Source organism: Camelina sativa, chromosome 17 (genome assembly GCF_030686135.1).
Source record: "Camelina sativa cultivar CO46 ecotype springtype chromosome 17, ASM3068613v1".
Lineage (NCBI taxonomy): Eukaryota > Viridiplantae > Streptophyta > Magnoliopsida > Brassicales > Brassicaceae > Camelina > Camelina sativa.
In genome coordinates, this window is record NC_141896.1 from 9,930,647 (window position 1) to 9,944,055 (window position 13,409).

The 13,409-nt window shown below is 38.4% G+C and overlaps 2 protein-coding genes across 2 annotated transcripts; one reads left to right on the plus strand and one right to left on the minus strand.

The window, feature by feature from the left end:
- Window positions 1-5,801: 5,801 nt before the first annotated feature.
- On the minus strand, window positions 5,802-8,481 carry LOC104756545 (putative beta-1,3-galactosyltransferase 5). Its single transcript, XM_010479151.3, has 11 exons — window positions 8,190-8,481; window positions 7,930-8,029; window positions 7,764-7,822; window positions 7,447-7,652; window positions 7,283-7,346; window positions 7,105-7,177; window positions 6,902-7,022; window positions 6,722-6,809; window positions 6,507-6,632; window positions 6,287-6,396; window positions 5,802-6,190 (listed from the first exon to the last, which is right to left on the minus strand). Exons 1-11 carry the CDS (start codon window positions 8,285-8,287, stop codon window positions 6,042-6,044), a joined length of 1,194 nt encoding a protein of 397 aa, XP_010477453.2. The 5' UTR covers window positions 8,288-8,481; the 3' UTR covers window positions 5,802-6,041.
- Window positions 8,482-9,098: 617 nt separating this feature from the next.
- LOC104756546 (serine hydroxymethyltransferase 6) lies at window positions 9,099-12,327 on the plus strand. Its single transcript, XM_010479152.3, has 4 exons — window positions 9,099-10,641; window positions 10,786-11,191; window positions 11,580-11,681; window positions 11,790-12,327. The coding sequence occupies exons 1-4, from the start codon at window positions 9,577-9,579 to the stop codon at window positions 12,011-12,013; spliced, it is 1,797 nt and encodes a 598-aa protein (XP_010477454.1). The 5' UTR covers window positions 9,099-9,576; the 3' UTR covers window positions 12,014-12,327.
- The last annotated feature ends 1,082 nt before the right edge of the window (window positions 12,328-13,409 follow it).

The following is a 13,409-nucleotide window of genomic DNA, read 5'->3' on the forward strand; positions in this document are numbered from 1 at the left end:
CATATCGAACTGTGCGAAAGACAATGACCTCATCTAGTCGTCATGTGGAGACGGGAGAGAACCCAATAAGACGAGTTGAACGAGTGGAAGAAAACCCGACGAACCAAGCTGGAACCTCGATGTCTGCTGCCTCTACCTCAACCGAGTCTCCCGCTGAACCGCCACTTGATGAGCCAGCTAGGGAGTGCGTGTGCACGTGCGAAGCGTGTACTAGGCTCAGGAACTTGTAGGACTTTGGGAGTAAGGGAAGTTCTTTTTGGGGTTATGTGTAAGGGTTGGATAGTATTCTTTTTGTTGTTGTTTCTAGACCTAACCTTTATTGTGTTTGTCTAGGATCCGAACCCTTAGAATTATCGGCTAAGTGGTGTAGAACCTCCGTATCTTTTGTGAAGTACCTTGTGTTCTTTAGCCGTATTTGTGTTGTTTGTGGTACTATTTAACTGCTTGCTAATCTTTGCTTGTTTGAATTACTTGCTTTGATTGTTGCTTGAGTTTTATAGGTTGCATAGTTAATTATTTGCTTAATTAACTCTCACGCAATCGATGAGGATTCACATAAGTCACCACAAAACGCGATCAGACAAAAGAGAAGAAGCTCAAGAAAGTCCAAGAGAGTTTGATCAGGACAGAGCAGCCATTTCGGGTTAAGAATTGAAAGAAGGAGAAGAGAAAAGAAGAAGAATGATGGAGAAGGTTGAGGCAAACTCAAAGAGATTGACAGAACAAAAGAGCAGTGCAAATCAATCGACAGTGGCAAACAAAGTAAAAAGGTCAAATCAGACATGAGCAAAGGAGTGCAAAAAATAGTGCATGGTCCAAGGAGTAGGACAAAGAGGATGCAAGAAGATAATGCATAAAAGAAAGAAAATAGTCTAAGAATAGACAAAGAGGGTGCAAGAAAATAATAGACGGCAACGGAGGAGCATTATTATGCTAAGAGGCGAGAGTCGAGAAAAGTTATCAAATCCAATTCCATTGGTGTGGAAGTTGAAGAAGAAATTCAAAGTAATCCGAAACCAAAGAAATCAAAAGGAGATAAAATCCTAAGGTGTGGAAGGATAAAGGAGTCGAAGGAACAAGGGAAGCAAGTACTGGGGCTAATAAAGGAGAAAATACAACTTAGATAATGAGTATATCAAGATAATGGAGTGAATCAAGCTGTAAATTGGAGGAGGAGAGAAGAGTCAGGAACAAGCTGAAGAAAGAGAAGCATTGAATCAAAGAATTTAAGTGGTGGACAAGTCATGGTGCAACAAGGCAAAAGCCTTAGTATTTAAGAAACGTAAAGGTTATGAGGAGTCACGTGAATGCTGGAGATGGAGAAGCTTTCCAAAAACATCAGCAATGGTGGTATAAGTGTGAAGTGAGATTATGGAGTCGAAACTACCAAGGAAAGGGAGATTCCAATAAAAATATTGACGTGACGGTAATTGCAAGGCAATGACACCTAAGTTAAGGAGTAACGACATCACAAGGAGAGAAGGAGAAGGTGTGAGAAATCGGGGACGAATTCTTATAAGGGGGAGAATGTAATGACCCTCACCAAGGGTAAAAATCCCAAAATAAAAATTCAAAGAAATGACTCAGGAAGGACTTAAAAAGAAAGAAGATGGAAAACAAAGAAGAACGACCAGAAGAAGTCCGAGAAGATATTCGTGAGTCGGGGAATGGTCGAGCCAAGACTGGAGAGACCGGAGGTGAGATCAAGGCCTTAAGATCGATCAAAAAAGAATTAATGGTTTATGCGGAATCGGCATCCGCGGGGAAAGTCGGGTAAGTACCGAGGAAGAATACCGAGACGTCCATGGGATGTTCGGGTAATGTCCGGGAAGAGATCAAGATGACCGAAGAAAATCGACAAGTCTGGGGATGGTCAAGAAAATTGTCCGAGGAGTCGAGAAAAGTTATCGAAGAAATACCGAGAGATGGGTTTTGCCAAGAAACATCGGACGAGAGACAGGTTTTGTCGAGAAACATCGACCGAGATATGGGTTTTACCGAGAAACGTCGGACGAGAGACGAGGAATGCCGAGGAACGTCGACCGAGAGACGAGTTTGGCCGAGAAAATAGTCTAAGAATAGACAAAGAGGGTGCAAGAAAATAATAGACGGCAACGGAGGAGCATTATTATGCTAAGAGGCGAGAGTCGAGAAAAGTTATCAAATCCAATTCCATTGGTGTGGAAGTTGAAGAAGAAATTCAAAGTAACCCGAAACCAAAGATATCGAAAGGAGATAAAATCCTAAGGTGTGGAAGGATAAAGGAGTCGGAGGAACCAGGGAAGCAAATATTTGGGCTAATAAAGGAGAAAATACAACTCATATGATGAGTATATCAAGATAATGGAGTGAATCAAGCTGTAAATTGGAGGAGGAGAGAAGAGTCAGGAACAAGCTGAAGAAAGAGAAGCATTGAATCAAAGACAAGTCATGGTGCAACAAGGCAAAAGCCTTAGTATTTGAGAAACGTAAAGGTTATGAGGAGTCAATTGAATGCTGGAGATGGAGAAGCTTTCCAAAAACATCAGCAATGGTGGTATAAGTGTGAAGTGAGATTATGGAGTCGAAACTACCAAGGAAAGGGAGATTCCAATAAACATATCGACGTGATGGTAATTGCAAGGCAATGACACCTAAGTTAATGAGTAACGACATCACAAGGAGAGAAGAAGAAGGCATGAGAATTCGGGGACGAATTCTTATAAGGGGGCGAAATGTAATGACCCTCACCAAGGGTAAAAATCCCAAAATAAAAATTCAAAGAAATGACTCGGGAAGAACTTAAAAAGAAAGAAGATGGAAAACAAAGAAGAACGACCAGAGGAAGTCCGAGAAGATATTCGTGAGTCGGGGAATGGCCGAGCCAAGACTGGAGTGACCGGAGGTGAGATCAAGGCCTTAAGATCGATCAAAAAAAATTAATGGTTTATGCGGAATCGGCATCCGCGGGGAAAGTCGGGTAAGTACCAATAAAGAATACCGAGACGTCCAAGGGATGTTCGGGTAATGTCCGGGAAGAGATCAAGATGACCGAAGAAAATCGACAAGTCTGGGGAGGTTCGAGAAAATTGTCCAAGGAGTCAAGGAAAGTTGTCGAAGAAATACTGAGAGACGGGTTTTGCCAAGAAACGCCGGAGGAGAGACGGGATTTGTCGAGAAATATTGACCGAGAGACGGGTTTTACCGAGAAACGTCGGACGAGAGACGAGGAATGCTGAGGAACGTCGACCGAGAGACGAGTTTGGCCGAGAAAAATAAAAATTTTATTTTCTCAAAATCTGACAATTCAGAAGCCATGCATGTTCATGCACTAATAAAATAATTTTCATGCACTAATAGAGTGGTGTTAGTGAGCTTAATGGCGATTGACGATTGGAGGGTGTTAATCACGCTCAACATGCAAGCCATGAGCTAGCCACTTGTCAAGAAGCACTAAGGGAAAAGAGGGAGAGCGCGAGCCTATAAATAGAGGATGTGAGACTTCATTCCTCACTTTTCTCATTTTTCTCTCAAACACTAAAACACCAAAGTCTTGTTTTTCTCTCAAAGCCGAGAGAGATTTTCGAGAAAGACCGAGAGAGATTGTCGAGAAAGACCGAGAGAGATTGTCGAGAGGGAGATCGTCGATGCTACGTCGAGAGAGGACCGAGAAAAGAAGGAGTTCCTGTCGAAGAGTTCATCGACGAAGGATCGGTGTTAGTATCGAAGAGATCACCGAAAAAATACGGTGATAGTGTCGAAGGAGATTACCAAGAGATCAACGACGATTGTGTCGAAGTAGAAAGACCGAGAAGGGAACGGTTTGCGATCGGGAGAAAACCAAGAGGCGAGACGCGGTTTCGATCGAGTAAAGTCAAGATCGAGAACGGTCGAAGAAGCGGGAAGCTGTCGACGCGAAGACTGTCTGATCGAGTGGTGCGGTGAATCCGGTAATCATCGACGATCGCGTGAAAAGGTGAGTCTGCGATAATGCATGTAGAGTAGATGCATGTAGTTGCGGTTTAAAGTTGATGCATGCAAATATGGTAAGATTCATGTTAGAATCACCATGTGAAAATGAACTAAGTTGCATGATCAAGAATTTGGACTCACTTAATAATTGGTTAAGGAAGAACTTGGATGCATTTTAAGTATAATCGGATTACTTAAAAATTGGTTTAAGGGTTGCATGCATGATCGAACCTAGAGGATTTTGTAAGTAATATTTCTTGCTTAAAATTGGTTTCATGCATGAATAAATGAGTAAAGTATTTTGCATTTTATTGCATAATATTGATCGAGGTTAGTTGCATGCATAATTTGGACTTGAAGATTTAAATGGTTAAATCGAAAGACTTGCATGCTTAATTGGACTTAAGGATTTAAACGGTTTAAATCAATTTGGTTGCATGCATGAATAAACTTGTTGCATTATGTTGCTTAAATTGAATAAATTGGTTGCATTCATGTAGAATAATCTTAAGTTGCTTGATTTGTGTGTCTTGCTCCTTGTTGATTATTGCATGTTCTCTTGCTCGAAGTTTCTTGCTCGTTTTATGCTTTATTTTCTTGCTTGAGATGTTGTTGGTATTTTAGCGAGTCTCTTGAATTTGTTTCTCGAGTCTTAGCTAGAATAGTGTGTCGATCTCTGTTCCAAAAGCGGTTGTCACGCGTGAGTTCCCGACGACCACTCACGCGGGACACTGTCACGGCTAGCTAGCTACTAGCGTGACCGCTACATGATGATGTAGCATAATTGTGGGCTCATTGCTGGTGACCTTTGTGGTCTCAGCATGGGGGATGGTATGGAACGGAACAGATTATCGAGGGCCCTTAGGTGAAAAGAGTCCAGGGTATTCCAAGCGATCCTTGTAGTATTCTAGATGTCTTTGTTTGGTTGATAGGCGAAGGATTCTAGGGTATTTCAAGTGTCCCTTGTTTTATTCTAGATTGTCCTTGCGAGTCGCGTATGAGTCAAGAGTCTAAAGTGTTCTTTAGTCGTCTTGTAATGCGTATAGCGAGTCTAGATCGTTGAGTCGAATCGTCTTGATCTAACCTTTATCGCTTGTTTGTGGTTTAATTTGCTTCCGCTATTATTTTGCTGCGTTGCTTTGATTACTTGCTGGTTTGTTTTACTTGCTTGTTTTCTTTGCTTGCCGGGTAGTCGGGTTGGGGAAAGTAGAATCTTGTCTAGGAGAAAGGGGTACCCAGGCTCACTGAGTAATCTTAGATTACTCATGATATTATTTTGGTCTTGTAGGGAAGCCTAAGTGAGTCTAGAGCTGGAGCAAACTTTAGGGTGCCGGATAGGGTTTTTCTTGTGTTCTTTGTAAAACCCTATATTTTTATAAACGGTTATGTATAAATTTTCCGACTATCTTTATATATTGCTTTAATGATTTATTTTCGATGAATTATTTTATTAAAGTGATATATACGGTTTTCAGGAAAACATGGCAAGTTGCAAATGATACTCGGCCTTGTCCGGGCTAACACAATGCACCAGGCCGCAAGGGTTGTAAAGCCTAAGTAACCTCAGTTGCGGGTGGAGTTTTGCCAGGGAGGACCGGTCAGAAAGTCTGCAGCTTCCGTCCCTCGACTGGATCACCTTGGTGCAATTCTGCAAGTAGCGTTCTGTGGCTGTCCGATGGCCTTCGTGGTCATAGGATGGTTCGGAAACGTTACACGCATAGTCATAGATTTAGGTTTCAACTCAAACAAACAAACAAAATCACAAGATTCACCTCGATTATCGATCAAGTGGCTCAATTTGATCGTCTCAAATTGATAAGACCCGAGTTAGGGTTTATAATAATAAGCAATTTTTCTCATGCCTTGATATAGAAAAGTCCCATTTTCTCTTTTTATATTTTATTTGTTACACAAACACAAAAAACAAAAGGAAAATACTGAACTAAAAAGGTCTGTTACTCAAAAGAAAGTTAAATGAAGTAAAAGGTCTTCTTCGGCAGCTTCTTCTCCCACTAAGCGAACTTTTTGGTTCTTTACAAAACAAAATATTCATCTCTTCTCTTATCCTTTTTTTCTCCTATGCAAGAGAGTTACAATTTCGCATCCCACACAGCTTTATTACCTTCGCCACACATTACATGAACCATCCACATTCTATCGACTGATCTGCATACCCCACTACATTTCCAGTCGAATGACGCCACACACATTGCTCCAGCTTCTGCCCTCATTTCACAGTCTTTGGGAAAGAGAAAGTAACATCATGAGAAAAAAACTCAAATCTTTCTTTACTAATTTCTTGAGGCATAATACAATATATAGTGAGCTTTTTTACCTGGAGGAGTAGCACAACAGAAATTACGATCATCGATTTGCTCAACCTCAAGACCGATGAACCATGAACCGAGTGTCACATCTTCATTTGCATACTTATGCAAAATTGGCCTACAAAGTCAAACATCAGTTGAAATGCTTAGATAATAAACATTTCCCTTGGTAAAAACATTGTGTACTTAATTAACAATCCAATAAAACGTAGTTATATAGTTACGTACTGGTTGACAGATATGTATGTGGCAAGATCCTTTGAGATGGCATAGATCTGTCCTGTAGCATGTCGGAAATATTTGTTACCTTCTTCTCCAAATTTCCAAAACTCGGGCTCACGGTACTTGGCCGTCCTTAAGAAAAAAAAAATGGTTTAAAATCCAAACGAATAGAATAAGAGCATACTAAAAAATGAAATAATATGACACATTGAGAAGATTACTTTTTAGTAAGGACAGGTCCAGATTTCATACATCCAATATAGACCCTTGGCTTAGAACGGTGAAGAGCTAATGTGGAAGCAAGCGTACCTGAAAAGGCAAAGGGCTGAGCAAATATATTCAACATTTAAATCCTAAGGATAAAAAATCTTAAAAGTATTCAAGAAACAGATTTTTGGTACCAAGATTGACATGAACATCATCATCAATCTTGACATAAAACTCAGCATCCCACTTTGCAACTGCACTTGAAAAGAAGCTTTTGGTTTTTGCAGACAGATTGTAATATCCTTCCACATGATCCTGCAATGATTAAAAATTAAAACAAAATGAAGAAAACCGTAGATCCAAATCCTAGAAGGATCAAATTAAAAATTGGTCTCACCAGCCTAAAGAAATCTTTGTATTGAGCATCTTCTGAATCAATTTCCTTATCCAGTCTACTATTTGGCGTTGAACTGCCAACACATTCAAGTAAGAGTCTTAGTCTACTTTAAGAAAACATTAGCCTATATATATATATACATTGCATTCATTTCACTATATTCCATAAATTAATTCACCTGCGTCCAATCATGAATTTGATGATAATTCCCTTCTCTTGTTCCAGTTTCTCTAGATTTTCCCCTGTGATAGATTTATATACAAAAGCTAAATAAGATTGGAAGCAATGAAGAATGAAAGTAATAACCAGAGAGAGATTTGAAGGAGGGACATCACAAAATACCCTGAGGCATCCAAGTCTCTCTAAGAGAATCGCGACGTTTTCTACTGCTAAACGCAGTGTTGATACCAACCACCATGAAAACTTTCTTCTTTTGGTTTCCTTCTGTTGAAGAATTGGTGGTGGCTGAGACATCAACAACAACCTTTTGAGAGCTCTGTGTAGCAGAGAGCTGCTTCTGAAGCATAGAAACTGACTTATCTAATGACCTGTGGTCACAAGTGTTGTATAATCATCAAAATCCTATTAATCAACATGCAAGTGATCTAAGCTTTACAAAAAAAAAAAAAAAAATCATTAGTAAAAAAAGATTCACTCACTCGATGGCTTTATGAGTTTTTAAAACTTCTTCCATGACATCTTTTTCTTGTGATTTTTTCTGTATTTGAGGTGAAATCCAAAGATTAAAAAAATAAGAGTTTGTTATAACACCCAAATAACGTTTGTAACAATTAAATGAGATTTAATTTTTAAAAAGAATAATACTTTCACATGAGCATAGTCTTCGGAAACGATCTTAAGTTCCTGATCACGCCGGTGCTGTAAAATGAGCTGGCTACCTGATTCCGACGAACCTGATCGCAATCTGAAAAATGCAACAACAACAACAACATAATGAAAAAGCAAGAAGACATGATTTTTCAATTTACTATATAACCGTAGAAAGATTAATTGATGAAGGAGAAGGGAAAAAAAAAATTCAAAAACATTAAACAAGCTATAGCAAAACCAAACAAAAACAGAACCTGGAAGTGAAGATTGCTCCGAGGAAAAAGCAAGAAATGCAGAGAAGAGGAACCCATGTCAAGGTTAGTTTCTTGGAGACTTTGTTGGTGTGCTTCATGATGAGAGCACAAGAGAGAGAGAGAGAGAGAGAGAGAGAGAGAGAGAGAGAGAGAGAGAGATGAGAGAAGCGAGAAGAAAAATTTCAATAACGGCAAGGCAAGTTACTACAACATGCAGAGAAGAAAATTAGTAACACTCTCTTTATATATATATTAAATGCCAAGTTTGACTGTTTAGTATTCAAAGTAATCTAAGTATTCAAAGTGATTTACTTCCATTTATATAAATGTTCAAAGAAAAAATGAACTTATTGACTAAACAAACATAAACAAATTAAATAACCTTATATGGTTTTATTGAATTTTAATTACTTTTTAAACTCTCAAAACAGTTTTTCATATGAACCACACAAGTTTTGTGATACTTTTGGAAGTTAAAGATTTTTTTTTGTGGTTCTAATTATAGGAAATAAAGCATTCAAAACTGCAGTTAAGGAAAATTATCATACGGAATTTATAACTCGTTTTATTAACATATATTTCGTATTCAATTCAATCAACCAATCAAATATATTCAAAAATTTCACTTGGAAATAGTGTAGATGATAGTTACATGTAGTATTTCATTTTGGGTTTTGTTGTGTGTTACGATATCATGAAATTCTTCAACATGCAAATTGTATTCACTAAAGAAAGGAGATGCGTGTGATTCAACTAATTTTTATATTCATTGACAAGCATTTAATTACATTTATTTTATAAAAAAACATTACAAAACGCTTTTTTATGTGGTTGGTCTCTCGTAAACGTTTTTTTTGGTGTGATTGGTTTGCAAATGCAACATAGGGTTTGTTACTTTGAAGTAAATCTAAGTATTCAAAGTGGTTTAGTTTACATTCATACATAAACCCAATCAATTCAAATCCTTCCTAAACCGAAATAAAGTCACCGGCTACTCCCGGTTGAAAAGTATGCGGCGTCTTGAATCAGTCATGTTGCCGTCTTTACCTATTCAGCCGGTAACCCTTCCAAATTCCATTTTGCGTTTATTCCCCATTGGCCAATTCTCTCATTCTCATCAACCATAGCTTCCGTATTCATCCGACGAGAGAGAGAGAGAGAGAGAGAGAAGAAAAAGCAAAATTCGACTTTTTCTGGGTTTTTAATTTTTTAGGGTTTCTTCGAATTTGGATGGAAACCTCAACTTCATCTGAAGATAATTATAAAGGAAGAAGAAGCTTTCGTTGTCTCCATTGTTGCAGAAACTGTCGTCTCTATTGCTTTTACAGCTAAGCAATTCTCGATTCTCTCGTTTTCGATTATTTTGGGGTTCTTCTAGATTTAGGTTATGGATCGTACTGCTCAATCAGATCTCTCTTTAGGATTCAGTAGCTCCCACGCTTTGCCGCAACCTCCGAGAATCCCAATCGCTGATGACTCAATCACGCTTCAGATTGATTCTAGTTTCCGTCCATCTTCTAATCCAATACCTCCTGTTCCGCTTCAGCTGCTAGAGCAGAGGTTCGATTTCACAGGATTCGTTGAGGAAGACGATGACGTTGTTGTTGGTGATAACGATGATGTAGAAGTTGATGATGATGATGATGATGATGAGCAGTTGATTCTCTTGGGTCATTCCTTGAAGTTAAAACGATCTAGAGTTGTTAATTCCAATTCAGTGTCATCATCAAGTTCTTGTAAAAGATTTGCAATTGATTCAGGGGTTGAGAGTAGACGAGCTGGAGTTAGAGCTTGGGGTAACCAATCAATTGAAGAAGCTGATCCTGAGATTTATGAGTTTATGGAAAAGGAAAAACAAAGACAGTTTAGAGGTATTGAGCTTATAGCATCTGAGAATTTCGTGTGTAGAGCAGTGATGGAAGCTTTGGGATCTCATTTGACTAATAAGTACTCAGAAGGGATGCCTGGAGCTAGATACTATACAGGGAATCAGTATATTGATCAGATTGAGATTCTTTGCCAAGAGCGTGCTCTTACTGCTTTTGGACTAAATCATGAGAAATGGGGAGTTAACGTGCAGCCTTATTCTTGCACTTCAGCCAATTTCGCTGTTTTTGCTGGTCTTTTGATGCCTGGTGAACGAATCATGGGGTTGGATTCTCCTTCAGGTGGTCATATGAGTCACGGTTATTACACGCCAGGTGGGAAGAAAGTCTCCGGTGCGTCTATATTCTTTGAGAGCTTTCCATATAAGGTTGATCCTCGTACAGGGTATATTGATTATGATAAGCTTGAGGAAAAGGCGCTTGACTATCGTCCGAAAATACTTATCTGTGGTGGGAGTTCGTATCCGAGAGACTGGGAGTTCCCTAGGTTTAGGCATATTGCAGACAAATGTGGAGCTGTTTTGATGTTTGATATGGCACAAATTAGCGGCCTTGTAGCTGCCAAGGTAATGTTTATCTCTGTTTCCATATTTTGTTATGGATTTGTTTCTCTTTGGCATCAGTCACCAAAACTTGAGGCTTAAGCACTTGCTCTTTGTGTTTATTAAGTGATGTTAAACTATTTTCTTTGCTCTCTCTTAATGTTGTAGGAAAGTCCAAATCCGTTTGACTATTGCGATATTGTTACCTCAACGACGCACAAGTCTCTACGTGGACCTAGGGGTGGTATCATATTTTATAGGAGAGGCTTGAAGCCCAAGAAGCAAAGCATGAATCCTAATCACTGTGAGAGCAATATCCAATATGAGTACGAAGAAAAAATCAACTTTTCTGTCTTTCCATCGTTGCAAGGGGGACCTCACAATAATCATATAGCTGCTCTAGCCATTGCCCTCAAGCAGGCTGCTTCACCAGAGTACAAGCTTTACATGCGACAGGTCAAAAAGAATGCCAAGGCTTTAGCATCTGCTTTGATAAGCAGAAAGTGTAAGTTGGTAACAGGTGGCACCGATAATCATTTGCTTCTCTGGGATCTGACTCCTTTGGGCTTGACAGGTATGGGATTCCTCTCTTAGCAGATAAGGAAATGATTAATCACACTGTGTAATTTAAATGTATGCCTCATACAAGCTATTGTCAGCATTGCAAGTGTGTCTGTTTTTTCATGGTGTTACATCTGCTTAACCATTTGTCGTGGGTCTATAGGCAAAATATTACCATCTTAGAGTATCTATTATTTCTCATCTCTCTCTAGGTTGTGGATAGCCTACATGACTAGCTTGATGGCCAGTGATCAGTCTGAAATTTATTATCAAACTTATTTGAGATCAAGCATATTTGTCTAGTTTCCCAAAATCAAAGTCTTATTTCTTTGACGTCTGTACAATGCATATGTTTAGCTCTGTCTCCACAGAATTCAAGTCTTCCGCCTTGTGCTTTTCAGGCAAGGTGTATGAGAAAGTATGCGAAATGTGCCATATCACTGTCAACAAAGTCGCCATTTTCAGCGAAAACGGCGTTATTTCCCCTGGAGGAGTGAGAATAGGTAAGCAAACCAAATTCTCAGTGAAACCTCAACAATCTGAACTCTGTAGTCTGTTTTGAATTCTTTATTCTTGTTGTCTGATTCTTGAAAATGGGGCTCATGTATCAGGCAGTCCGGCTATGACCTCAAGAGGTTGTTTAGAATCAGATTTTGAGACAATGGCTGAGTTTCTATATAGAGCTGCTCAAATAGCAAGTGCTGGACAGAGGGAGCACGGGAAGTTGCAAAAGGACCCACTGAAAAGCATCTATCACTGTAAAGACATTGCAGATCTCCGGAACCAAGTCGAAGCTTTTGCTACTCAGTTTGCAATGCCTGCGTTTGACATGTGAGTCATCCTGAAGAACGAGACCACCTCAGTCTCTCTCATTTTTTTTTTGTTGCCATGGTAATCTAAATCCATACACCAATTTCTCTATTTTACAAATATCAACATTACCTCAAATTTATGCTGAACTTAGATCAATATTTGGGGGGGAGAAAACAAACTTTTGTGTGTTGTTGCTACTATGGTCGGTTAATTCTTTATTGCTTGTGTACATAGACATTTAGGGGTGTGTTGGGTATTAGTGTATCCCCCTTTATAAGTTCTTTTTTTTTTTTCAAGTGGTAATAATAGAACACGGGAAGAAAAATCAAAAACAAATTCTGGAAAATTAGCTGTAATGCAGTTGAATTTTTTGTTATATAGAAAAGTGGGAATAATAATATACTTTCAGGATGTTTGTTTATATGTTGGGGAACACAAATCCATGTGAAAGTCTATTGTTTTGTTGTATGCACTTAGTGAAGTTTGATTTTTGGAATGATTTTTATTAAGGGAGAGTTAAGATCCAGGGTTGAACAATTATTTCTAGCCATAAGTGGCTTTAAATGAATTGCTTTGTACTCATTTAGAAGATTTTGATAAAATAAATGTTACTACAATGTTTTAGACTGAGACATGATTGTTCTCTAGTGCCTTTTAACTTATCTTTTTTCTCTATTGGAAATCAAGAATTAAGAGAGCTAACAGTAATGGGAATTGGCACTTTTGGTACTTTGATTACACATATACCAAGTGATTCTTGAGGGTTGATATTTTACTGATAGATTGATTACAAAGAACCAAAAAAAAAAAAGAATATTTTGTCAAAGATGTTCTTTTTGGGTTTAGAAAAAGGAGAAAGAAAAGCAAAGATGAGTGAATTGTGTGTAAAGCAAAAAAAGATTAAAATATTTAAGTAGTATAAGAAACTTAAAGAAGTAAACAAGGAGTGCTTTAAAACAGTGGGTGGGGATGGGATTTAGGGTGTGAAATTGGTAATAATCATAATTATTGACACAAAAAAGCCACCAAATGGTGTGCCCAAAGCATATATATTTAGATGAGAGTGCCAAAAGACAAATCTGCTTTACAAAGGATCCAATTTCATCATTAGTATTGGATTAACACCACAATTTCAAAATTAACAATCTCTCTTGACCTTCACCTCCTCTTCCTCCTATGTGAATCAAATCAAATCCAATTTTTGATCATTGGCTATTTTCAATTTACCTTTCCTTCTCCAACTATCTCAAGGAGACAACAAGCACCCCATTTTGACCAATTGCTTTTTTCTTTATTTAACTTGTGCTAGTCTAATGATGTAGTAATAGGTCACAAGTTACCCCATAAAGTGTACTATTAGAGTATTAGTGAAGGTGGATGATCAATTCTTTAGTAAACTTTCACTTGAGTATTGTCAT